We start from the raw sequence: 27,031 nt of genomic DNA, 5'->3' as shown, positions 1-27,031 counted from the left end.
ATTTGCCCCTCACTCCTCATCTCTGCTTCCTGTGTGCACCCTCACCCCTCATTCCACTTCCTGTGTGTATCCTCACCCTTCAGCTTCATTTCCTGTGTGAATCCTCACCCCCTACCCCCACTTCCTGTGTGAGCCCTCACCTCTCAACTTCATTTCCTGTGTGAATCCTCACCCCCTACCCCCACTTCCTGTGTGAACCCTCACCCCTCAACCTCATTTCCTGTGTGAATCCTCACTCCTCACTCCCACTTTCTTTGCGAGCTATCACCCCTCATTCCCATTTCCTGGGTGAACCCTTGCTCTTTATTCCTTCTTTCTGTGTGAGCCCTCACCCCTCATCCTCAATTCCTGTGTGAATTCTCACCCCCTCATTCCCACTTCCCACTTGCCCCTCACTCCTCATCCCTACTTCCTGTCTGAGCCCTCAGCCCTCATTCCCACTTCCTGTCTGAGCCCTCCTGTCTCACTCCCACCACTTGTGTAAGCCCTCACCCCTCATTCACAGTTGTTTACCTCCTCACTCCCTGTCCCCACTTGCTTGTTGTTCCCACTGATTAGTCAATGAGAAGAGGATCTTAAGTGACTTGTGTGAATGAGTGTCATGAGGCTCCGAAAAAGACAAGGCACGTTGTCATATACTATTCCTCCCAAAGCACTGGCTCATATAAATATCCGACGGTGAAGCAGAGTGAGTCAGCATTCTACGGTGGCCTAAAGTGATGCTGTGGACCCTTATCTCATTGATAGAGAAATATCTCTTGAAATTATTATTTTTTTTCTTTCAAGTTGTGAGTAAAAATTCAAGCACGCAGAAGAAAAAGTCGATTCTGAATGACATGCTTTTTATAACTCATGGCAGTAGAACGAAAGGGGATAGGAATTTTCCACTAGCTTCCACTGGAACAGACACACATGCAAAGTCATAGGGTTAGGGAGAGGGGCAGACCTACAGAACTGAAACTAATTATGGGAAAATGATTCAAATCCCTTGTACTTTTACCACAAGCATTTGAAGAATCACACTGAAAATTTATTTTCCAAATTGCTTTGGTGTTCAAGTAAATTTGGCTTCTCTGTATGCTATAAAACTCGTTCAACTTTGAACAAGTGAGGATGGCAAGCATGCAAACTATAAATTACATGCAGAAATGAACCACATTACTTTTGTGAAACTGGCACACGGTCTGTACTTCCACTGCACCACCAAAAACACATCGGCCTGAGGCAACTGTGCTGCCCCACAGAACACATGCGTGCTGCGCTAGGAACGTTTCTCCTCAAGTGCACTAAGCTTATAAAAGTTGTTCGCCTGAAAAGAGACACTGTGCTCAACACGGCCTTGCAAGAAGCGTGGCTGTTTTTCTTAACGGTTTTTAAAGTTGGGAAGATATTCAGCTATACTTCTTAGTGAAGATCTTACATGATATACTCGCTCTTTTTCGTTTACTGGTTTTCCAGTAAACATAATCAAATCATAGAGGTAGCAATTAAAGGTAATATCTGGATTGGCAAGGGAAGGAAAAGGGTGGATTGAGCTTACCCCCTATCAAATACAAGGTCCTATATAAGGTGTTCTAAAACTTAAGTAACCCCAATTATTTATGGAATATGTTTGCCGGTGAGCACTGCCCATCTTCTCAAACTGTGGAATCAGACTGGACACCACCACCCCCATTTCAAGTTCCATACTGATTTTTGTACAGTACTTGCTTTTTAACAACAGCAACCACCAAAATCCCAGCTTTGCTGAATGGTACAATCTAACAGTGTTGAAACCGAGCTCCTTTGAGCTACTATTTCTTCCAGTAACTGACAGATGTTAAATATTGTGAGATTGCCCTGGAATATGTAAACTATCTCCAGAGTTCTTAGGAGTTTACTGCAGGGACCCAGGGTGGATTGGCACACAGTTTGGGAACCCTGATTCATTTTTCCCATTTAATTTTCAGACTAACATAGCACAAAAGGCACTTATTTCCAGAGAGAAATCTGAGGTTAAACAAATTGACCTGATGGCTAGCGTACAGCTGAGCTAGAATTCACACCCAGGTACGTCTGAGTCCCCAAACCTGATCTATAAGGATGACCCACAAATGGCTTCGACAGTCACACATATAACTTCTTCCCAACCTGAATCCGACAAGAACTAAGTTACTTTACTCAAGTTTTTATAGTGCTGCTCAAAAGCAAGAGCCACTGGAATTGGAATACTCAAAATATGATTAAATTCAATAGATGAGTTCATTTATTTTACTTTTCTCAAAGCAATTTTGTATTCTCATCAATGGCTAGCACAGCTAGTGAAAGGATAAATCATTTTCTTGCTACACTTGATGCACGAACTCCATCAAAATGCAACCCATGACTCAGACATTTATTTATTTATTATATATTTTTAGACTAATGGGAACTGCATGAATTCTTTCTTGGTCTTCCAAGAGCAAATGCCTTTTATGCTTGATCCGGAAAGAATCAAGTTTCAGAATGTTAAATTACCAATTTACCTAACTGAATGCTTTTAACCCTCTTCTACAGTTCTCTGCAGACAGTCACTTTAAAACCACTTTTCCAAAGTTCACTTCGTTAAGTGGTATAACCGGATGAAAGCTGCAGGCAGAGGTAAATAAAATCACTCATAGTAACAAGGGCCATAATGTCATTGCAAAATTTATTAAATATTTTGTTTTTAATATCTTTCCTTTAAAAATATTTTCATTGAGGTCTAAAACACAGGAAGTATATAAAGTGTACTAACCTTAAATTCACAGCTTCACGAATCCTTAAAATATGAATTTACTTGTGTAACTGGCACAGGGATCAGGATATAAAACATTTCCCGCACCCAGCACGTTCCCTCATGCTCCTTCCTCATTGATAACTCCTCCTGTACTTTCCTAAACACACGCCAACCAGAAGTCATTATTTTGACTTTTGTCATCATCAGTAGTTTGGTCTGTTTTTAAATTTGATATAAATCAGATCATATAGTAAGTACTCTTCTGTGTGGGCTTCTTTTGCTCCACAGACTGCCTGTGACAGCATTTAACTTTACCAGCAATATGCTAAGTTATTTTAAAAAATTGAGTTGTAGTGGACTAACACATCAAACCAGTCCCAAGGAACCGTATTTATAAGTCAAAATAATAATTCTGTTGCGGACAAGAAGCAGCAAAAAGTGCTCATCAAGGAATGTCATTTAGCAGTTTCGATTTGGTATCTTATGAAAGAAAGAAAAAGTGAAGTCCCTCAGTCGTGTCCGACTCTTTGCGACCCCATGGACTGTAGCCTGCCAGGCTCCTCCATCCACGTGATTTTCCAGGCAAGAGTAGTGGAGTGGGTTGCTATTTCCTTCTCCAGGGGATCGTCCTGACCCAGGGATCGAACCAGGGTCTCCCGCACTGCAGGCACACTCTTTACCATCTGAGCCACTTTGTCACAAAACATTTCAAATTCTCATGATTTGAGATGTTATACAGCAAGTCAGTTTATGACACCTTAAGGGTGTCTTTATTTAACTGGATTCCTTCTTAGAGTGAAATTTTATTGCACAATTTCTTTAGAATGGTAAGTACTTAATCATGTAGAAGTATAATAATGTGCAATTAAACTTCATTTGAAGCAATAACATTCTCACTTTATGGCCAAATTTTGCCATCTCTATTCTTACGCATTGGAGGGAAAGTAGTGAATGAATGACATGCCCTGAAACAAAAGACTGAAACAAACTCCCCTCTAAAAATGAGTCAGAAACAACATCATTCCTAGAACTGGTATTTTTTAGAGAGATGTTTGATAAAACATGTATTTTGTAGCAAGACACTCTCTTATTTTGGGTCTGGAGGCCGTGGAAGACATAATTAGAAGCTCACTGATTTGTCCAAGGTCATAGTCACAATCCGCAGTTCCTGGTGGAGCTTCTCCCCTTGGGGAAGGCTGCAGCTGTCCACAGCCCTGAAGGTCTGGGAGCCACAGCCAGAATTGGGACGCGTGTCAAGTCTCCCTGTGGCCTCCCGGAGTGAACTGCAGTGCCAGCAGCATTAGCAGACATTTCAGTGGTTAACAGTAAATACTTTGGCAAATACTTGATACATTTCTTATCAAATTTCAGAGCAAGAGATGAGTTATAATTAGCAAATAAAAAACAACAACATACTATTCTATTTGCCACCTAGCCTGGGCACTGAATATTGTTCTGCTTTTGTTGCACTGCTTTTGATTAGGCAAAAAACATTTTTTAATGTTGATCAGGTTTAAAATAAGTTGTTAAAAATGCTTAAAGTATGCATTACAGCTTTAGAGATTAATCTGAAAAACAAAGCCTAATTAAACAAATAATTTCTACTTCTAATGTGAGTTTAAAACAAGAATTGCTCACTTGTAGGTTGCTTTGCTTCTGCAAAGCACAGGCAAGTTAAGTACGTAATTTCCTAAAGTATGTGCACACAGGCCACTGAATTATGTAAATAAATATAAAAATATGAACACTTTTATAGCTTTAAACCCTTGAGAGGACTTAACCAGAGGTCAAATTAGAGATAATCTAATAGAAGAGGTAAACTTTTCCTCCTTAATGATCCAGGAAAGCATGAGCTTTGGCTGCTATAAAATCATAAAATTCAAGAAGCTGCAGCTATAACTTTATGAACATTAAGAGCAAAATGAAGGGAACACACTTGTTTAAATATTTCCCAGCATCGTTAGTGCAGCAACTGTGAGCAAAGCGTGATGCTGAATGACGGCCATCAGCTCCTCCCCGCCACAGACAGGGCACCGTCACACACACTCGGCTCAGAGAGGCGTCAATCAGTGGAGACATTATGCAAACAAATGTATGTTGAATCTACTTATTCAAATTCACCGTAAAGTAGATAGAATGGTGTTTGGGCAAGAGAATACGAACGGTTCAGAAGAGAGCTATCAGGCATACTGAGAAAACACCGTCAAGAACACATTCCTGCTGATGGTGGCTCAGTAGTACATCTCATATACAAGGGAGGGAATACTTGATCACTAAGCTTTCATGCAAATTAATCCAGTGTATTCTGGGCACCTTCCAAAACCGTCCTGGAATTCTCTCTGTTGGAATTCCCTCCACCTTTTGGTTCGCTAGCAGAGGAGATAAAGCAGCAGAAAGGCTTGGCCGGGGTCTGTTCTGCTGTGTGGCTCTCAGCGGGGCGTGAGGGCCCGGTTCTGAGATTCTCAAGCATTCCCATCTGCATTCCCACCACCCCCTTCTTTTAAAGAAACAACACAAGCTTCCTGCCTTCCTTATAAAGAGCTAGTTTGTCTTGAAGGTATCTTCTAGACAAAAATCATTTAAATGCCTCTAGTCTTGCCTCTTTCGTAGCCGTCTAGCATGGTAATTATGGCGGTGCACATTTATTTCATGTTAAAAAAAAAAAAAAAGCCTGCTGCAAAGATGATCTCTCTAGAAAGCTACCCAGGAGTTTTGCAAACCCACATGATACAGAAAGAGCAGATAGGAAACAGATAAGACACAAATAACATTTGCGATCTGAATACTTCCTCCCAGAAGTGAAAAGTAATATTGCTAAATGCTTAGTAACAAAGTTTTCAGGGGTGGACAGGTACACCAGTGGAGTGGTAAGAGTCCCGGACTGGGCATTGGGTCTCCAGGGTTTTTTCACTCCAATACCAGTTAGCACTGGGATGCAGGTCCTAGAATCCTCACTCATATTCTAGGGAGTTCAACAATGTCACTGATTTCCAAAGTCTTCCTCCCCACATGGTGTTTAAAGGTCTATCACCCCACAGAGAGTGGCAATGGATGGATATATCTACATCTACATTTATCTTCACATGTGAGGATGTGTTTATATTAATATACATGTTCATGAATATATATATATATATATAGAGAGAGAGACAGATAATGTTTCAAAGGTTCTGCCTGCCACAGAAAGACACTGAAGTACTGACTCACTTCACTTTTTTCTTGGTGGCATCATAATTTTCGAAGGCAAGTGTTTTAGAATCACTGAAAAACAAATCCCCAGTATGTATGTGCTCGGTCAGTCAGTCGTCTCTAACTCTTTGGGACCCTATGTACTGAAGCACTCCAGGATTCCCTGTCTTTCACTATATCCCAGAGTTTGCTCAAAATCATGTCCATTGAGTTAACGAGGTCATCCAACCATCTCATCCTCTGTCATCCCCTTCTCCTCCTGCCCTCAATCTTTTCTAGCATCTCCTAGCATCAGAGTCTTTTCCAATGACTCAGCTCTTCCCACTGGTGACCAACATTATTGGAGCTTCAGCATCAGTTTGTCCAATGAGTATTCAGGGTTAATTTCCTTTAGGATCAACTGATTTGATCTCCTTGCAGCCCAAGGGATTCCCAGGAGTCTTCTCCAGCACCAGAGTTCAAACATCAATTCTTCAGCACTTGGCTTTCTTTATGGTCCAACTCTCACATCTGTACATGACTACTGGAAAAACCATAGCTTTCACTAGACGGGCCTCTGTCAGCAAAGTGATGTCTCTGCCTTTTAATACACTGTCCAGCTGTTTTTCATAGCTCTTTCAAGGAGTAAGTGTCAACTTCATGGCTGCAGTCACTGTCTGCAGTGATTTTGGAGCCCAAGAAAATAAAATCTGTCACTGTTTCCACTTTCTCCCCTTCTATTTGCCATGAAGTGATGGGACCAGGTGCTATGATCTTAGTTTTGTGAATGCTGAGTTTTAAGCCAATGAGAGTTTCTTCACTCTTCTTTTTCATCCTCATCAAGAGGCTCTTTAGTTCCTCTTCACTTTTTGCCATTAGAGTGGTATCATCAAATCTCTTTCCCAGAGCTGAATTTAAATGAATTTCCCATTGTTATAATCAACGATTCCTTTTACAAAGGAGAGAATAGTTGTATGTTCTCTTTGCATCTCTGTAGGAAGCATCACTTGCATCTCCCAGGCTGAGAACAAAAGAGCCCAGGAACCAGAAACCAGACCAAAGCTGGCAGGAGTCAGCAGGCTGTCTTGGGTGTGGTTGAGCACTTGCTGAGGTCAGAGGGAAGTTCCCTAACTGCTCGAGTCTGTCGAGCTCCTGCTTGATCTTCCGCACATGGTGATCGTGGCCTCGATTTGGTCTCCAGCCCCAGCCTTTCTCTAATCTGTTAGCAACACTGCCCTTTTCAGAAGGGCTGCTTTCACGACAGCTGTTTCTTCAGCACCACCACCAAACCGCAGAAGTCAGGGCTGCAACCCTACGATCCCACACGACCTGGGCCTCGAGCCCCTCACCTGTGTCACAGCAGAGTTGGGTCCACAGGCCTCGGGGAGGCATGTGAGTGCTCCTCCTGGGGTTTCTGCTCTGTGAGTGAGGCCTGGGGATGCCCCCGCTACCAGGGACCACTCTGGAGGCCTTGGCTGGTCCTCTGGGCTCCCCCTCGTCCAGGCAGTCCCCCAGGGAGCAGTCAGTGGGCGTTAGTCCCACAGACCCAGCTTCTTGCCCAACCTCTAGCGCATCCTCGGGGCCCTGCAGCGGGATGGGAGTGCTTAACCCAGGCGGAAAGGTCTGAAATGCATTTCCTGGGGGCCCTCAGAAGGGCCTGTGGGTCTTCTCACCAGGGGCCGCCGTGGTGTTCAAGGGAGTCCACGTGTGTGAACCAGCTTCCTGTCTGGCTTCCCTGGCCTGTACCCCCAAATGGCTCCCTGAGGCCACTTCCTAAGGAAACTTCCTGCCAGGGTGCTTGTCGTGGGCTCTGCTTTAGGGAAACTCAAGCCAAGGCAGCTTGAGACTCAAATGACATTAAAGACATACATGCATAGGTGTATGTATGTGTGTAAAAAGCATTTTGCAGTTGTTAATGATGTAACTATTCTTGCTGTTTGTAAGTGTACACATGACCTTACAGGATCTGCTACATATTATTTGCTCTGTGACCGACAAGTATCTGCAAGGTGCTGTGAGCCAGGGCTCTTAAAGATATTTGGGTAAATACATATGTATCTTCAAAGCCCTCTTAACAGCTGCATCTTGTGTAAAATGTGACCCCTTTTCCCATATGAAATGTCCAAACAAATTTATGTTGCTATACCAGCTTCATTATGCTTGCATATATTTGAAAAAGGGATGCTATTGATGAAAAACTGCCTTTCTATTGGTAGGAAATGACTGGAACATTCTGAAGGGAAAAATACATTTTTTTCTTAGAATTTGGACTGATTGTAAGGGTAACACAGAATAGGCAAAGAGATAGTATATGTGATACACACACACACACACACACACACACATATATATAAAAGAAACCCAGCTAAATGACGAAAACAAACACGAAATGACACCCACAAAAAAAGTGAAGACATACGAGCCCAGATACACTGGAGCACTCAGATGATTACAACGCTATCTGTCCCAGGAGGAGGGGGACAAGCTGTGACCCTCACTTCAGCAGCAGCTGGTACCTGTGGCTCTGCTCCTTACCGCGTCTTGCAGTTTGCAGGCAGCGCCGGGCACACTTTTAGTCTCCTTATACTAGTGAAAATAGGAATGGGGTTATCTAAAAACACAGGATCGGGTTAACAGAATGTCACTCGTAAATGACAAACAGAAAAAAGTGGAAAATAGGCCAGAACGAATGAGTTACAGGAAGTGCTCGAGCGATCTTCTGTGGCGTGGGTCCACGTGGTTGTTTGGTGGCTGCAAGCAGGTTTGTTTACCAACCACCCAGAAGGCCTGTGCTGCAGGGCCCCGCCTCCCTGACGTGCTGTCTGCCGGAGCCCGGAGCCCAACGAGGGCAGAGGGAGACTTCTGGAGCTGACGGAAGGCTAGTGGCTTTGATGTGGGCTCTTCTGGGAGACATGGATTCGAGTTCGGCATTGATATGAAGAGGACTCAAAAAGACTTCCCAGCTCACGGGGCATTTGAACACTGTCTCTGAAGGGCGGGGCCGTTCCTTCGCCCCCAGCTCCCTGCAAGGTTTGAGGCAACAAAGGTTTGCCTGAGACCCATGTCCCCCAGCCTCTCCCCTTTAACCTCTGCTGGGGACACAACTGCTTGGCCAGTGAGATCTCCAGATACACTAAGCAAAATAAAATAAGCCTCATAAGGAGGGAGAGGAAAGCCCAGCTTTGCCACTTCTCTGTCTGAAGACCTTGAAAGATGTTTTGGTTTCCTCATGACAGGGAACCAAGAACATTAGGTCAGAAGCCTTCCAAACAGAAGACCCTTGGATTTAATAATCTTGCATTCAAGTTTTCAAACTAATTATAGGAGTAAATGTTCTGCTCATTGTCACTAGGGCGTATGGCTGGAGAGTGGCTACAGGATTTCTGTATCCCAAGCAAACAAGAATGCAGACCTGTAGGGTGAGGAGATTTAAACAGCAACGAGACAGAAATGAAATGTTTTCAACATCAAATCGCAACATGCAAGGATGTGGGGCTCTTTGAAGAGAGCGTGCAGTGGTGCAGGGGCTGACTGCAGGAAGGGAAAGGGCTTCTGCAAAGACGACACAGGTCGGAGGGGTGAAGGAGGGGAGAGGGACGAAGTGGCCTCCGGGTCTGGTGCCTCCAGGCAGGTGTGCGCAGGGGAGAGGCGCGGAGCCTGCGCACAGGTCAGGAAGGGCACGTGCTGCCACCAGCTCACAGGCCCAGGTGCAGGGGGCACAGGAGCTGCGGGGGGATGGAGCCTGAAGCAAGTGCTGACTCTCAGATCGCGGGGCCAGAACTAGGGGCTACACGACAATCTAGAAGACAGAGGAGGGCACATCTTGGGTGGGAAGAAGGGATCAAGTCAGAGGGATTACCAAGGGAGGAAGAGCATCCTTTTGGATAGGAAAAAGAGAACAGCTAAAATATCTTGTTTCTAAATTGAAATGCTACAGAACAAAATGTTTCCAAGGAAACCTCAAGTTACTTGTTAATTGTCTAGGGAGATTAGGTCGTCCAGAAGGACAAAACCTAATGAACTAAAAAGACACCAGGACATGGAGCTTTGTTTAAATAGAAGTGATCAGACATCCCTTGTGGCTCAGTGGGTAAGAATCGACCTGCCAATGCAGGCGACACGGGTTTGATCCCTAGTCCAGGAAGATCCCACGTGCCACAGAGCAACTAAGCCCCTGCGCCACAGCTGCTGACCCCATGTGCCATCACCACCTAGGCCGTGCGCCGAGAGCCTGCGCTCCACCACAAGAGAAGCCACCACCAAACTCGGGAGTCATTCCCACTCGCCGCAACGAGAGAAAGCCTGCACAAAGCAATGGAGACCCAGGGCAGCCAAAAGTAAAATAAATTAAAAAACAGAAGTGATGACCAACATCAAAATCTCAAAGTTAGGGATGGGCTTTGTATACTATCTATGCATTCTTTTCCCCAGCCAATTTCAAGATTACTTTCCTTTTGGTGCAAAAAAAAAAAAAAAGAAAAAAGAAAATGATGATAATGTTGGTGAGAAGGAAGACAGCCAGGAAAACATTTTGGTGTGTAATCAATCTGCCAGAGTTGCTTCGAAAATGGGCTTATTTTTCCTGTCAAATCTGATCTTTCCAAACGTTGGGGGAGCAATGAAAAACCTCTGGACATATTTCACATTAAAACAATACATATATGTCTATGTTTTGCTAAAATATTTTCCTCCGGCTGCTTGAATTTCGATGTGTTGCCAACTTTTAAAAGATGGTGTTTGGAGTGCAACTCTTTTACAAATAAAAAATAATATCAAGCAAAACATCTACACAACTTATAAACGCAGCAACAGGCTTACAATGTTAATTTGAGTGCGGATAATCCATGGGAATCCGAAGGAAAGAGAAACAGCTCAAGGACCCATACTTGGAGGCGTGTTTGGACCACCGATGAAAACGAGGACATGATGAACGTCCACGCAGTCCTTTCTAGCTTGTAATGGGAACCTTTCCGAGGCGCTTGGACCCACAAATCAGAACTGCTGCCTAATCATGTTCAGGCATGAGGGCAAAGTCAAACATCCCTGCAAAATATGAGTGCGTGAAGCCACCCATGCGAAGCGAGAAAGAACCACGTCCCTCCCTCGGGAGGCTCGGGTGTCTTGAAACTGTTTTGATAAGAGAAACCGAGCGCACAGGGCAAGAGTGGGAAACGCTGCAGCGAGCTGCCAGTGGCAGGAAAGACCTCATCTGTCCCACGTGCTTTCTTGTGCTAAGACTTCCTTACGTTAGAGTGAAATTTCACCGGGCCGATTTCGGTATTTCTGGGTTTCAGTCGAAGGCAATTAAACAGAGGGGATACTAAACAGAAAGATGCACTGGGGCAATAAACTAGAAAATAACTAATCCGTCAACCTCAAGAGATGGGAATTTTTAAAACACAGGTGTCGGCGTGGCTCAACCAAACTGCTTCATTCCTAGATCTGGTCTTTGCTGATTTTGGGAAAGGCTTCGTTAAATGGGAACTTTTCATACTGTATAATGAATGTTCAGAGTCTTTCTCTCTAAAAATTACTATTAATCTTTGGAGTGAAAAAGATTCTTTTGTCATGATGCTCCCAGGAGATAAAAATCATCACTGGTAATCTTCACATCTAGGCTTTTCTGTGAGTAAAAATGACCCCTTCAGCTTCCTTAACTGCACGGTAGGTGGTCTCCCTCTCTTTTTTAAGGCCCTGAGAATCTTGGACATTGAAAGGCAGGCTCACATCAGTTTTGGAATGTACCATTTTTGCTGTTAAAAGGCAGGAAGTGGGGTGTGGCCTCTGGGTTGAACTACCAGTCTGCTCCAGAGTCCAGAAGTGCCCATGTGAGACTGGGTACCTGGGTTCCTGGAAGGAGGTGAGCACGGTAGCTGAGACATGGGAGCAACCAATAAGCGTCAGCTAGACTTTAGTTATTAGAGTTACTGTGGTTGTTACTGTTGCTCTTGCTTTTGTTTTGGGGAGTAACTTTTAAAATTTAAATTAAATAAATTTTTTTTTTTTTTTACAATGTTGTGTTGGTTTCCTCCATACAACAGTGCGAATCAGTCACAATTATACCTCCATCTCCTCCCTCCTTAGCCTCCCTCCACTCCCCGGTTCTATCCCTGCAGTCATCACAGAGCGCCAGACTGGGCTCCCTGTCCCGCACAACTTCTCATCAGCTACATTCTACCCTTGACAGAGCACGCATGCTGACGCTACTTTCTCCACTCTCTCTCCCTCCCTGTGTCCACAAGTCCACTTTCCACATCTGTGTCTCTATTCCTTCCTTGCAAATAGCTCACCAAAAACATTTTTCTAGATTCCACATACATATATATATATATATGTATGTATGTATATATGCATTAATATACTGTATTTATTTTTCTGCCTTACTTTACTATGTATAATAGGCCCTGGGTTCATTCACCTCACTAGAACTGACTGAAATTCTTTTTCTTTAATGGCTGGGAAATATTCCATTATATATATGTACAACTGTCATATTGCCCTTTTCTCTTATAATCTTAATTTCATTGAGTCAAGTGTGAAAGCACAAAACTTGTTGAGAATCAATACAAAAAAAAAAATCTAAGACTGAATATTCCTGTTTCCGTTTTTCTCTTCTCTCAAAGATTTCAATTAGTTAGCAACTGGGTCAGTATCATATAGAATTTTACTTTATACAGTTGCATATTTTATATACATAAAAATATATGATATATGTATACACTACAAATATAATATATACGCACACGTATATAGATCTGTAATTTCCCCTCTAACATACACTGATATGTATACTTTTACACATGAGATGTGTACACCTCATACATAGACTTTGTCATCTTAGAAAAACTGAAAAATAGTGACTTAAAAAGCATTTATATCCTATTGTTTTCATGCCTACAGAGGGATATGGCCATAAAGTTAAGAAATTTTATTTTAAAAAATTTAGGTCTTTTATGTCTCTTGAAGTTCTTGAGTCTAATTTTAAATTGCAACTTGACTTTCAGATGTCGAATTGTAAACAGGCCTCTCGTGGCTCTTGTTGACTGTAACCACGTTTGACTTGTTAGTTCTAGAGTCAGGGTAGGGGACGATTAAGGATCAATTTTCCCCTTCTAGTTATGTGATTTAGAATGACGGGAGATAGACCTGCTTCTATTTAGCTCTTAATTACAGAAACCAATGAGAAGATTAAGACTTATTTCTACTAGTTTGTAAATTACTACTTCAGCATATGGACTTAAACCAAACTCCAGCTTGAGTGTATCTTTAATAGTTCCAAACTTCCCAGAATATGTCTTTCTAAATATTATCTTTGTTGGGTGTTAAGAGTAACTAAGACAACTCTTCTGGATGATTTACATAGCTTTAACTTTAACCTCAAAAATTCCATTATTCCCATGGTAGTGGAGGAAGGGGGGGAATGAGAGGCAGGCAGAAAAAGAGAAGAAGAGAGAGAGGGGAGGAGAAATTACAAACTTCTATCCATGAGTTATTTTAGATCATGTATTTAAATTGTAAAAGTTACAATTTTTAAGCGGCGGGGTGAGGAAAAAGGCAAGAATAAATTAACAAAGACTATAGACCTTTTGGCACAATGCCTTTAAAAATATAGCTTAACTAATCCTTGAAATGTTCCTCTTGACCAAACCGAAACCCTATTATATATATCAGGACTTTGTGGTTCCCCCAAAGCCGAGCAGCTTACCTAGAGTTCACAGAAAATGGAGGAACAGTTGTGCACAGCCTGGAGCCCACAGACTTCTCACACACACACCTGGCTGGTCTGCATTTGTATTTAACTGTGTATTTTAACTGCCAAAGACACAGGCATCTATACCATGGCAATGAATGAGCTTCCCGATGTTCTTGCACATAAGCGAATGTTAAAATGAACTGGCCCACCCACAGTCCACAGCAACTCAAGGCAGAAGAACCAATCCTGACAGTCACGCGAGATGAACAGACTAGCATATGATTAAGTCTGCCTGATCAGGAAAATGAGGAAACCATGAAAAACCATAGAGAAACTTAACAGGTCTAACGTGTGATGAACTCAGTAAGAGGGAAGTTGTGGGGGGGAGTGGTCTTTATGGAGTGTGGCGCTGAGTTTCCCAGAAAACCCAAAGGGGTGTCCTTCCTCATGCTCCAGCTTAAGAGTCTTCTAGAGCCTGTATTTCAAGAAACCACAGTTAGAACATGCTAGAAACAGCGATGCTTCCTTATACCAAATTTTCATTTTCTGTGTCACATGAACCCAACACACTGACCTGCCCGCGGCCCCTCCCGCCAGATGGCAGGTCACCTGCCCGCCTCTGAGCTGTGGTTTCACTCCTTGCTGCCACGGGGTGGACTTCTAGGGCTGCCTAAATGGTCTGTCTCCCACACATGCTGTTACTGACCTGCTGGATTTTGAATGAATATAACATCATGCTGTTTTCTATTGCTAGTGATAAAGAAACAGCAAGACTTCCCCATATCAGAGCAAGGCACACATCTTTCAAGAGATGTTTTAAAAGGCAGGGAAACAAATTAGGAATACAATGTCTCATCGTTTGACCAATGACTGTCTTTCTGACGCTTGCTCTTTTCTAGCTTGAGAATTACATCCAGGACAACATGAAGAAAGAAATGGTGGAGATACAACAGAATGCGGTGCAGAACCAGACCGCTGTGATGATAGAAATAGGGACCAACCTGCTAAATCAAACTGCAGAGCAGACCCGGAAGTTAACCGATGTTGAAGCCCAAGTAAGTAGGCAAACGGGGAACACAGAGTGGCCCAGACTGACAAATAACTAGCACAAAATCATTACCTAATGACACGAGGGAGAAGCAGAGAAAGCTCCAGAAAAGCAGAAAGAAGGATGACTCAATAAGAAGTTAAGAATTTGTGTCTAGATAGAAATTACAATAAGGAAATGTATGTTTTTAATGCTGACATAAATTACATGTATTCTGCTGAGGACATTCAGACCAGTCTCACATTACTCACACCCGCCACAAGGTTAAGTGTCCACCACCCTGCCGATGTGCTCTGGGCCCCAGACGGGCTCTTCGGTTCTGAGCCCCGAACGTTCTGTGTGCTTGAGACGTGAAGAGCACTGAGGCAGAGTGCTGGAGACTTGGTTCTTAACCCTAACTCTCGAGTTAAGATGCTACCTAAGCTCACAGAACTGCCAAAACAGTCTATGTGATGTGAGTTTATGCAATTCGTGGTGTGAGCTTATGCGATTTGTGGTGTGAGCTTACAGAGAAAGCGGCAAAGGGAAGAGCAAGAAGCGCAGTTGAGGCACAGAGATGGTTTGACTTTCAAGCCCAAAGACCTGAGCTCCACGGCTGACCCGATGACGCATTGGAGTGAGGCTCCAGCTTTCCGCAGGCCTCTGAGGCGGTGACTCTGAACAGGAGAGCTGGCCAGGTCCCTGCGAGCTTTAAGGTTCTATGAGCTATCAATTAATGGTAGGAAAGAAGAATATGAACTATGAAAATATTAGAAGAATAACAGCAAAACAAGAGAATGAAGTTCGTCTGGAGCCATGCTGGATGGCCCGCCACATGTGACCCAGTACAGAGAGTCCAGGTGGGGAAACGGTGCTGTTGGGGGATCTATGGAGAAGCTCCAAGTTCAAGATTCACCACTGACAAGATGGCCTGCTGGGTTCTAATCCTGACTTCTTTATAGGCTTATGAGGAGCATCTTCCTACCAGAAGTTATAAGTAATGCTCAAAAAAAGAAAAAGTAGATTTAACTGAAAATGGTTCCCATGACATATTATTCCTGTATAATCTTATGATTCATGTGCTACTTAAGCTAAAGGACCAAGACATGCCCTGCATCAGCCAGGAGGGGATAAAGGATAAGAGAAATCAGGTAAATTAAATGTAACAAGTTAAGACACAAACGTCGAAAAGTCAATGTATACACATACCCATGGTCAACTATTAAAATAGATTAGTAATATTTGAGTCACACGCCCACCTTCAGAGAATACAACTGATGAGCAATCAAGCCCTTCAGAAAACAGTCCTGGGCTTCCCTGGAGGCGCAGTGGGTAAGACTGTGCCTGCCAATGCGGGGGCTGAGTTCAATTCCCGGCCAGGGGAGGTGAGACCCCGCAGGCCCGCAGCCTGCGCTCCACCCGCAACAAGGAGAGCCACAGCAGTAAGACGTCCACACGCTGCGACAGGGAGCCGCTCGGCTCAACCAGGAACAGCCACGCACGGCCGTGAAGACCTGCAGTTCAGCTCTGCTCGTGTTTCAGAGAAGACTGAGAAAGAAGTGTAAGATACAAAGCAATAACGGAAACCTTGGCCGTCCTCTATAAGTTAGACTCACTAGCATTTCATGAGATTTTGTTGGGTCGCATGATTTTTTAAAAATCTATTGCAAAACTAGGTGGAAAACAGAATAGGAAGATGGCTGGAAAGAAAATGGCCTCTAATATCCGACTAAACACAATAAGACGGCTGAGCCTAATCAAAGACATCGATTATGTATCAACTTACTCAGGTATCTGGTGGGCAGTTACTGTGTGAAGCTGGTTAAATTCAAACACGGAAGGTTTTGATTAGAAGATTCTTCCAGCCTGTCAGCGTGAGAGACTATTAAACCAGACTGTGAGGGATGGCTGGAGGCCTGAGATCTTAAGACACAACAGACAACCACAAGACCTGGGAAATTTATTACAGTCACCTGCAGCTGGCGGCCTTTGGAAAAGTGATGGGAAAAACATCGCATTGGTCCTGGATTGGTCAGGACCCATTGGTCGCCCCTCCCCTGCTGAATCTTACTCAATCAAAGAACCAAATTATGTATCAACAATTATGTATCAACCCCAATACATAATCTATGTCTTTGATTAGGCTCAGCCGTCTTATTGTGTTTAGTCGGATATTAGAGGCCATTTTCTTTCCAGTTCCACCTGAACTCACTGAGCTCCCTTAGGAGCAAAATTAAAGACGAATTTCCAGTCCCTTCTCTCAATAACCAACGCACAATGTTGGGGCCCACAGAAGATGTAGGCCTCATCTATATTCCGGGTGTTAGCATCCAATCACACCCTGAGGCTGGCCGGGGTCTTTACTCATGCACAGAAGAGTGGTCATGGCAGGAAGGCATCCAGCTTTGAAGACCAGGCTGTCCCTAAACCTGTGTGACGGGGCCATGCCAAGGTGTTCATGAATGACAAAGACCCCGAGCAAACAATGCTTCTTTCAAGGACCCTCATTCCGGCCAACAATTCTGCCTGACACTTAACACATGACGTCACATCCTGAGTAACCATGACACAGAGGACGTGAGTCACCGCACTCTTCCTGCTAAAATGCAGCCAAAGGCGAAGGAATTCATTCTTGAAGTTGTCGGAACACAATGGAACAGCGATACTGCACGTGGTGTGTGTCAGAAAGGCCCGCAGAGCGAGAGCCAGCTCCTGCTTCATACTGATGCTCCCGTTTCCTGATAGGCTGACATGACTTTTAAAATAGGAAAGAGAGACATGGAGAAGGAAAGTGGGAGAGACTAAACAAGTGAACACAAATAAGGAAATGCTAGGCTAAGAGCGAGCTGTCTCTGTCAGGATGGAAGCCGGTGGTTCTAAACTCTGTCCACTGACACAGAGATGTGGGGGCAGCAGAGGAAATGCCTCTTCTCACTTTATCAGCTATCTCTGACATATCAAATATGACCATTTTATGCTCCTGATTATTCCACTGTGTGAAACAACAAAACACAGCAGAACGAAAAAATGAACATTATATTATTTGACACAAACACCACTGTCCAGAACTATTAAATCCTTTTCAAAATAACATGGCAAAAAAAAAAAAAAAAAATTTAGCACACTTTGAAGTATTCCAGCACAACAAACGTTTTCTGAAAATGAAAAATATGACAAAACAAGATACTTGGGTATATAAGTAACATTTTACTTATTTTTTCCTATAATTTAGATGACTTTGTATCTAATTTAAAAAATACTAAGTAGGAATTTTATTTTGTTACATTTAGGTATTAAATCAGACAACAAGACTTGAACTTCAGCTTCTAGAACACTCCCTTTCTACAAACAAATTGGAAAAACAGATTTTGGATCAGACCAGTGAAATAACCAAACTGCAAGATAAGAACAGGTAATAAAAATATAAAGAGACGTATAATCCAGAATCATACACTTTCTAGATAAGAAAGCCTATTTCAAGTGATTATTAACTATAAAAAAGCATGGCTTTCAAAATGCCGCATTTCTTACTGTACAGTGCAAGGATCACAAGCTGACGGGAACGTAGGGACAGGGTTTGGAGAAAAACACCAAAATGGCATCACCTTCTAAAATAGTCCTTGACTTTGTTTTTTTTAACCCTCTGGGCCCCTTAAAGATCCTCTTACACGAATCCTCCAAATTTTACCTCAGGATTTTACATTAATCCAAGGAAAACTACTACTGAGGCATTTTGATATTAACAAGCTCTTTGCCTCTGAGAACTTAGTTTATTTCAATGCAAAATGGCCTACAGCAGGAAAACTACACCTTATTGTAAACCAACGCACATTCCAAGATGCAATGTTTATTTTTAAAGCACATGCTAAAGTAAAAACAAAAGTTAATATTAAATAGTTATGTTAATATTGAAATAAAATGTTAAAAGCTCTCAAAAAACTGATACAAAAACCAAGATTACAGTGACCAGAGGGAACTGTTTTCATAGGCGTGCTCAGGTGGGGACGTAGGAGGGTGATTCTGTTCACGTTCCGGGTGTGCGCATTTCCTCGTTTCTAATCAGGACACGCATCTACAACATGTAACAACACACTTACACAATGAAGTAATTCTTCACTCACAGCCAAAAATGATGGCACACTTACTGTCTTATGATCACTGTTTCCTTTATTTGAGAACTAAACTGAAACAATTCTGTTCCTTGGGTAACAGATTGAATTCATTATTGACTGAGAGTTTTGAAAAGTAACTTGATTTTTTGTTTTTAAACTTTTAATTGGGGGAAAATTGTTCTACAGTGTTGTATTGGTTTCTGCCATCAGTCAGTTCAGTTCAGTTCAGTCGCTCAGTCGTGTCCGACTCTTTGCAACCCCATGAATCGCAGCACGCCAGGACTCCCTGTCCATCACCAACTCCCGGAGTTTACTCAAACTCATGCCATCCAGCCATCTCATCCTCTGTCATCCCCTTCTCCTCCTGCCCCCAATCCCTCCCAGCATCAGGGTCTTTTCCAATGAGTCAGCTCTTCGCATCAGGTGGCCAAAGTACTGGAGTTTCAGCTTCAGCATCAGTCCTTCCAATGAACACCCAGGACTGATCTCCTTTAGGATGGACTGGGTGGATCTCCTTGCAGTCCAAGGGCTCTCGGTTTCTGCCATACAAGGCCACAAATCAGCCATAATTATACATGGACCACCTCCCTCCCCTCCCACCAGCCCGCCCCGCTCGGCCGTCACAGGGCAGCAGGCTGGGCTCCCTGTGTGAGGGTGACGGCAGCTTCCCAGCAGCCATCCAGCTCACATGTGACACTGTGTGCATATGTCAGAGCTGCTCTCTCCGTCCGTCCACTCCGCCCTTCCCCACTGTGCCCGTGCGTCCACTCTCTATCTGAGTCTCTGCTCCTTCACTGCAAATAGGTTCATCGATACCACTGTTTCTAGATATTCCATAAATTAGCATTAATACACGATAATTTTCTCTTTCTGACTGACTTCGCTCTGTGAAGCCTGGGGTCACCCACCTCACTAGAACTGACTCAAATTCTGTTCTTTTTGTGGCTGAATAATACTTCATTGTATATATGTACCACATCTTTATCCATTCATCTGTACCAAGTAGATTTTTATTCTAAATATTTTAATGTTTCACATTTATCTCTTACGAAAAGTAATATAAAAGTCTGAGGCCAATAATTGAGATATATTAAGAGTCTCTTGTTTCATGTTGTTAAAGTGGCCTTATTTAGTGTTCCCTTGAGTGAGCTGCAGTAATGCTGGGACACCCTGGTGCTGGACATGTGTCAGTTATGTTACCCAGACGACAACTTTATAAATAGTTGTCAAATGGTACTGCCTTTTGTCTAGAAAAGCATGCATCTAATTCTCAATTCAGATACAATGCTTAATATTTTCACTTATCACAATACGCAATTTTTTTTCAGCCTAAATTGCTGTGAAATGCAGCCTGAACTGCTGTGAAATGCAATCAACAACTTTCACTACATTTTTTAATCATCCATAATTTGACAAAATTCTTTCCTATGTTAAAGCTTTACAATGTATAAAATAGTGACTCCAACCACACAGGAAGCTGCTGTGTTTTCTGATAATTCTTGCTTAAATGATCCTTCACATTCCTCCCTCCCCCCTTAATCCTACACAGTTTTCCCCGGTTAACTGACATTTGACCAGTAGTGTGCTTTTCCAATAATTTCAACCCATTTTTATATGAGTTATTTTTACCATCTGAGTCACCAGGGAAGCCCCTATTTATAAGTTATTTTCAAACATCACAACATTTTCTCCATAAAACCACTCTGCTGAACAAACATCTCTAACAAACTAAAATCCTACATCACTTGCACCAGCAGAGCCCCACACTTGAATTGCAAATATCTAACTCAGACTGGTGGCGCAGTGGTAAAGAATCCACCTGCAATGCAGGAGATGCAAGAGACTCAGGTTCAATTCCTGAGTTGGGAAGATCCCCTGGAGAAAGAAATGGCAACCCACTTCAGTATTCTTGTCTGGAAAATTCCATGGACAGAGGAGCCTGGCAGGCTGCTGTCCATGGGCTTGCAAAGAGTTGGACATAACTAAACGACTGAATGCACACACCTAACACAGACGGGAGCCACAGGACTGTTTCTGAGTGACCTGCCACAGTGAGGATACTGAAAGGTGCAGCTTTTATCAGCGGACTTACAGAAACCATACATGACGAATCTATACCTGCAGAAGAATAACCTTTTCAGCAGCTGTAGGAATCATGCTCTCTTTTGACACAATATGAAATGAAATGGCAATAATATGTTTCTTTTCATTAATAACTTTAAATAAATAATAGGAAAGTCGTGTTGACTTTATATCATTCAGTGAGTTTGGCATGCTGTTTTCAGGTACCTTAATATTTGAGGTTAGCCTAAGATGTGGACTAGCCTAAGATTTCATCTGCAGATTTCATCATTACAAAAATACGTGAATGTGTTGCACATTTGACAAACCATATTTTAAATTATCTTCAGTAGTTCTCTCAAAGCTTGATTGCTTTCTTCATGGAACATGAAGTACTTAATTTTTTTCCAGTGAAGTCAAAGTACTTAATAGCATCAACATTTTCCTGAAAATAACGATGAGCTGAAGTTGAAAATTACTATACTTTTTTCATCTTATCATTTCTTTCCTTCTAAAAATAAATAATTTAGGGGCTACTTGCATAGTTGAATTAAATTACAATTACCGTTGTATGATTCAGTTGTTACTGAAAAGCACTGTCATTTATACTGTCCCCTTCTGAAGAGAGGCAATAAAAACACATAAAAGAAACATGATTCAGCCTTGATATTTCTGCCAACAGGGAAATTTCTCCACATTTCTCAACAGACCATGAATTATGTTAACATAAAGTTACACAGTACCAACTTCCAACTTCTATGGTGATGGTCGAGCAGATCATCCCGTATCAGGAATCCACGTGAGATGCTAACGAGCAGAGTGTCAGGGACACAGGCGTCCCCACGGCACCACCCCTCCCCCACCCACCATCTGCCCACACTGACCACGGCATTTGTCGCACTGCGCAAAATTCTTGCTATGAATTAATTCTCATGTCTTATCCTCCTTATTTAATTTCCTTTTATTAGGAAAAAAAAAGCATAATACAACTCACTAAATTGACTGCAGAAGCCAGTAATGGGGCCAGATGTGCATTTTGCAGGCCACGGCTCTGAGATCTGATCTCTGAGACTCTTGTAAGCTTTAAACACAGAGATACATGGTCCTGCTCACAGCCAGTCTGGTCTGGGATGGCCTGATGCTGGGCTTCACTCTTCAGCACCTGCTTGTATGTAATTTTAAGATTCAATCTTTAGGCCAGGATGTGACTGATCTCTGGATTATACTGGCAGAGATTTGGGAGAAAGAAAAAAATTGACAATTGGACCATGATTAATTTAAGAGCTGCAACTGAATTTACTAATAATTAGTATTAATACTGATTGTTAATGCTTATAGGTAAGACCTGGAATGGGTAGTCAGGCCCTTAGTTAGCTTAGTAATGTTGTTTCCAAGGTTAAAGGTTCAGAAAATGTTACCGCCCCCCAAAAAGGAATAATAGACTCACAGATTATTTGAACTAGAAGGGGTCTCCGAGATCATCATCTAATCTAAGGCCTTCATTTTAGGTAGAGATTCATGACTGCAGGTGGACTTTCCCACAGATAGAGTAATACCAGGGGGGCCACGTGCAGAGGTGACATTCTCAGCCCAGAGCTCTGACCCCCAGGGGTTCCCAACACCAAGGGCACCTTCTCATTGCCCTCAATGAGAAAAACCATGGTCTTCACAGGCAGTGCATGTGGAAACTTCTAGTCATGAGCCTTACGTTTTCACCAGAGCACTTTCTCCTCATGCCCATGTCATATCTGTGTCCTCTGTCTGATCTCAGCAAGCTTGAGAGCCTCCTTACGGCTCCGGCAACATCTGATTACTTTATAACTCCTGTAACATCTTACCAGAGGGCCCTGCAGAAGCAGAAATTCCATAAATATAAATGACTGTATAAGGATTATGAAACTGATTAGATGTTTACCAAGCTCATGGCTTTGATGACTATCAGAAAACCTTTCACTAACTAACAATTATTTCCCTTTATAAGTTTCCTGGAAAAGAAAGTTCTAGATATGGAAGACAAGCACATAGTTCAACTTCGGTCAATCAAGGAAGAGAAAGACCAGCTCCAGGTGTTAGTGTCCAAGCAAAATTCCATCATTGAAGAACTAGAGAAACAACTGGTGACGGCTACGGTGAATAATTCAGTTCTCCAAAAGCAGCAACATGATCTGATGGAGACAGTTAATAATTTACTGACTCTGATGTCAACATCAAACCGTAAGTAAAGTTTACATATAAGTTTTTCCTCCGTTTTGTCATTAGTTGGTGAAACTTCGAAAATTCATAGTAAAAAACAAAAAACCTTTATCTTCCAAGAAAGGCACTATTTCTCTTACATATTTCATGTGAATACTGTATAGGGTCTCAATACAGAACCAATTAAAAAGAAGGAGAGAGAGGGGAAGGGGAATATATATTTATACTAATTAACTATTATGAGGCAAACCACCTCAAACAACCTTTTGTCCCTGGGCTCGGAGAGCCTTCTTTTAGTTAGTTCCATTGCTAACAAAGGTGTATAGGGCTGGCCAAGTTACTAAACCACGTGCTTAGTTGCTCAGTCATGTCCGACTCCTTGCGACCCCATGGACTGCAGCCCGCCAGACACCTCTGTCCATGGAGATTCTCCAGGCAAAAATATTGGAGTGGGTTGCCATTTCCTTCTCCATTACTAAAGCAGAATGGACCTTTTTTTATTGCTTAAGAGAGAAAAACAATACTAGGCCCATAGGGTTGCTGTGAAGGTTAAATGAGACAACGCTTGCATAAGACCCACATCCAAGGAACACCAGGGTCCTGCTCTCACCACACCCGTAACTGCATCTCTTCTTCCTTATTCCTGTTTTACCTTTCAACTTCCGTATAAGAGGGAAGCAGGGATACATCTTCCGTCATTAACTAGAGAGATTATACCCAAACTGTGCAGTATTTTAAGGTTGTTTTTTCTCAAACACTGGGCCTAGCTCTTACTAGAACCCTTCCAACCGCTTTCTTTCAACACAGATGCACTTTACATGTGATTCATGTAGAGATATTTCTTCATTTCCATAAGAAGTATGTCCTCACATTTCCCTTGAGTCATATGGCTATCCCCACGTCAGTAACAGACGTTTAAACAAGGTTTCTACTTAAACCAGGAAACAGAGAAACAAGCACGACCTGTGCTACGTGGCAGGTCTGCGGTACACGCCTTTCAACGAGAATCGCACTCCTTTGTACTTTAGAAAAATTCTGCATTTTTTCACATGTGTAGAAAAGGAAAAGACAGTCCTCTGAGGCCTGGCGGGACCCAGACAGTGTGAGGTGCTGGCTTTGATGAGCCAAAGTAGAAGAAAACCACACAGCTCAGATCCTGGCAGAAGCAGGGAGCAGCGAGACAGGGCCGCAGGACGAGCTTGGTTTGCCTGGGCCTCGGCTGGCAGGTGGACGGAGCCCCCGCCTGAGTGGCCTGCCCACCCGAGCTGGTCCAGAGCCTGGGGCGCTGGTCAGTCTCTTGAAGGAAGATAAACACATACCTGCAAGAACAGACGCACACAAACACTTTTGTTTTTTTTTTAATGTGGAAAAAAGAAAAGGATTGGGAAGTCTATTGAGAGTGAAACAAAAAATTTGAAAGAATTTCATAGTCCTAGATGTTTTACACTTATAAGGAAGAATTTCAAAGACACAGATAAATACATTTTAGGTTCCCTTTTAACACATGGAGGGCTACAGTCCACGGGATCGCAGAGAGTCAGACATGACTGAGTCGTTAACACTTTCACTATACTTTAAGACAAGCTACTGTGAGATGGTTGCTAAAAATCCAAAGAATACTGAAGAGTCTTCACCCAATAGTCTAAGGAAATATTAATATATAAATAGCTGGCCTCAGACACACAAGAAGAAGACAATCCACACCACAGCCTAACTGGCGAGCTGGCTGTGGGTGCAGCCACTGCAGAGCCAACACTCTTTTTAGGTATGTTCTTCTTTATTCTTCTGTAATCACTTTATCTGATTCTACTCAAGATGAAAGATTTTTTCACAAGTAATAGTTTACAAAGGGTGATTGCAAAGTACTTGCATTACATACTTTGGATTGCAAAGTACTTGCAGTACAGTTGATGGGAAGAAAAAGGAAGTATGGATTATTGGTAATGATCTTTGAGAATTAATACCAAACATGCTGAAAGAGGAACTTTTTCAGAAAGGCTTAAGAAACTAGCATCTCACTATAACAATTCAAATGTGATAAAATTACAAATAAGTGCATCTTAAAATAATCAGCTTTTATCTTTTCACAAACTCCTTTTAAAAGTTTTCCTATTTTTGAAAAACAGCCTCATACTCCTTGCTTGCCAAGGACGAACAAACTGTCTTCAGAGACTGCGGGGAGGCATTCAAGTCAGGTTTGACCACCAGCGGCATCTACACATTGACGTTCCCTAACTCCACGGAGGCGATCAAGGTAAGGCGCTGCTCTCGTTTTCAGCCCCCTGGCTTGAAGCAGGTGGTTTCAGAAGCAGAACAGCTGCATACATAGTTCTCACACCATGCCAGCGGCACGCAGAGCAAAGCAACACTGACCACGAGTAACTTGGAGCCCCGCCGCTGAGCACACAGCACTGACGATGCTTATGAACGATGCAGGAACGGCTATCTCATCCTGTGCGTCTGCCTCTTGCAGAAGGTCATCTGCTTGTGTTCCCTGTGCATTTGGCTCGGTCACGCATCCTGTCAGTTGTTTGTCTTGAAGTGTCAGACTCTCTGTGAGTTGTAAAGAAAATGTTTTCCAAAATCCGAGAGTTTGAATAACCATAGTTTATCCATTGGTCCTTATTTCATGTAACAATGGTTGGTATTTCATTCAAAAAAAAAAAAAAAAAGCTCATTCAGTTTGCAACTAAAAGTCACAGTTTCTCTCTTTGAGATAGCCACAGGCACTTTGATATGTATAAGGAATTAATACCCACTTCCATTTCATCAAACGGAATAGAAAAAGCACACATGCAGCAGCAGAGGTTTAATAACATTAATCCTTTTTACTGCTTCGTCAGGGACATCCTGAAGTGACACTGGCTTTTCTCCTCCAGCTGCAAGTGTGTGACTGAGGAACACGGCGATGGTGTGCGCTGCTAGTTCATTCCAGGGTGCTGGCAGTTTCATCTGCTGGTCCTTCTGTACCATCTGTGCAAACGCCATCACAGCCCTGAAGGCTGTGGACTTGCTGCTGAGGGGCTTAGGGCTGTTCTCATCCCGTCTGATGGGCTTTTCTTCCCAAGTACATCCATAAGTGAACCAAGAACCAGAACTTACCATCCGGAGAAGCTGGTGTAGAGCTTAACTCGGTGTTCTTGGTTATGCTGGATTTCTCAGGAGTGTGGCTCCTGAATTTGCTGCAGGAGATGTTAAGCTTTAGATGGAGGGCGGTGGGGGGCTGGGAAAGGGGAGTCACTTCCCCAGGGAATATTTCAATGTGGCTTCGATAAGGTAAAACAGCCTTACACCAGAATCAGTGTGAAGCACTATATAACTGTGAGACGACTGTATTTGTTAAATACCTATAAATATGTTTACAACTAACTGTAAAAGCAGCTACAAATTGAATGAACGGAAACACTTACGGAAAAGGTACTCAACACTGCATCAAAATGAAAATGTTAGAGGTTCCTGAAAGTATTAGCCTTTTGAACTCAGGATTATCCTCAGTATTTAACATGGTGATAAAGAAAAACACTTTATAAAAAACACAAACATTAAGATTATAAAGACATGGAATTTGAAACAGTAACATATGCTTGATTATGAATTTAAAAGATAAACAGTCAATTTATCTTGAATAATACTTTTCAAAGAAATCTAACTCATTCATGGTGTTTTAAGTCAACCTTGAAAGCCAGTTAATGTCCTAGCACCCTAGAAGCAGCGCATTAGGGGGAGGAAAAAAAAACACAAACCCAGTCTGTTGCCAATGAAAAAGTAACGCGCAGACTCTGCACCAAGCCTTTCAGTCCCCTCTGCTCGCTGGGTTTCAGGCCAGCTTCTTATACACTACTGTCTGTCACCAGATGTTGGCCTGCCCTTGGTCTGGAGGCAGGGGGACGGCGGGACAGGAGTGACAGGAGGAAGGGGATGGAGAATAAAGTGGAATGACTCCGAAACAGACCCAGAGGGGCCCCCGCCGCCCTAGTGTGGTGCAGTGCGCTTCCTGCCTTAGTATGTGTCTCTGCCCCAGTGGCTCTTCCAGCCCAACA

The 27,031-nt window shown here is 42.8% G+C and overlaps 2 protein-coding genes across 10 annotated transcripts in view; one reads left to right on the top strand and one right to left on the bottom strand.

Annotated features, from left to right (window-relative positions):
- The window catches only part of MCPH1 (microcephalin 1), a 220,314-nt gene that overhangs the window by 87,348 nt on the left and 105,935 nt on the right, over positions 1-27,031 (bottom strand). The window contains exon 13 of one of the 9 annotated variants that reach the window (XM_061134657.1): positions 18,103-19,276. The exons of 7 other annotated variants lie outside the window; for them this stretch is intronic. In XM_061134657.1, coding sequence (XP_060990640.1) covers positions 19,229-19,276 — 48 coding nt within the window. In that variant the 3' untranslated portion in view covers positions 18,103-19,228. Of the gene's footprint in view, positions 1-18,102; positions 19,277-25,685; positions 26,174-27,031 lie in introns of those variants that run through there. One more of the 9 variants, XM_061134658.1, reaches the window with a different exon arrangement.
- ANGPT2 (angiopoietin 2) overlaps positions 1-27,031 on the top strand; it is a 58,732-nt gene that overhangs the window by 16,795 nt on the left and 14,906 nt on the right. Inside the window, exons 2-5 of the mRNA XM_061134664.1 lie at positions 14,498-14,653; positions 17,916-18,037; positions 22,780-23,012; positions 25,118-25,245. Coding sequence (XP_060990647.1) covers positions 14,498-14,653; positions 17,916-18,037; positions 22,780-23,012; positions 25,118-25,245 — 639 coding nt within the window. The remainder of the gene's footprint in view (positions 1-14,497; positions 14,654-17,915; positions 18,038-22,779; positions 23,013-25,117; positions 25,246-27,031) is intronic.

The sequence above is a fragment of the Dama dama genome, chromosome 32 (genome assembly GCF_033118175.1).
Source record: "Dama dama isolate Ldn47 chromosome 32, ASM3311817v1, whole genome shotgun sequence".
Classification (NCBI taxonomy): domain Eukaryota; kingdom Metazoa; phylum Chordata; class Mammalia; order Artiodactyla; family Cervidae; genus Dama; species Dama dama.
This window is presented reverse-complemented; position numbering and strand designations above follow the sequence as displayed.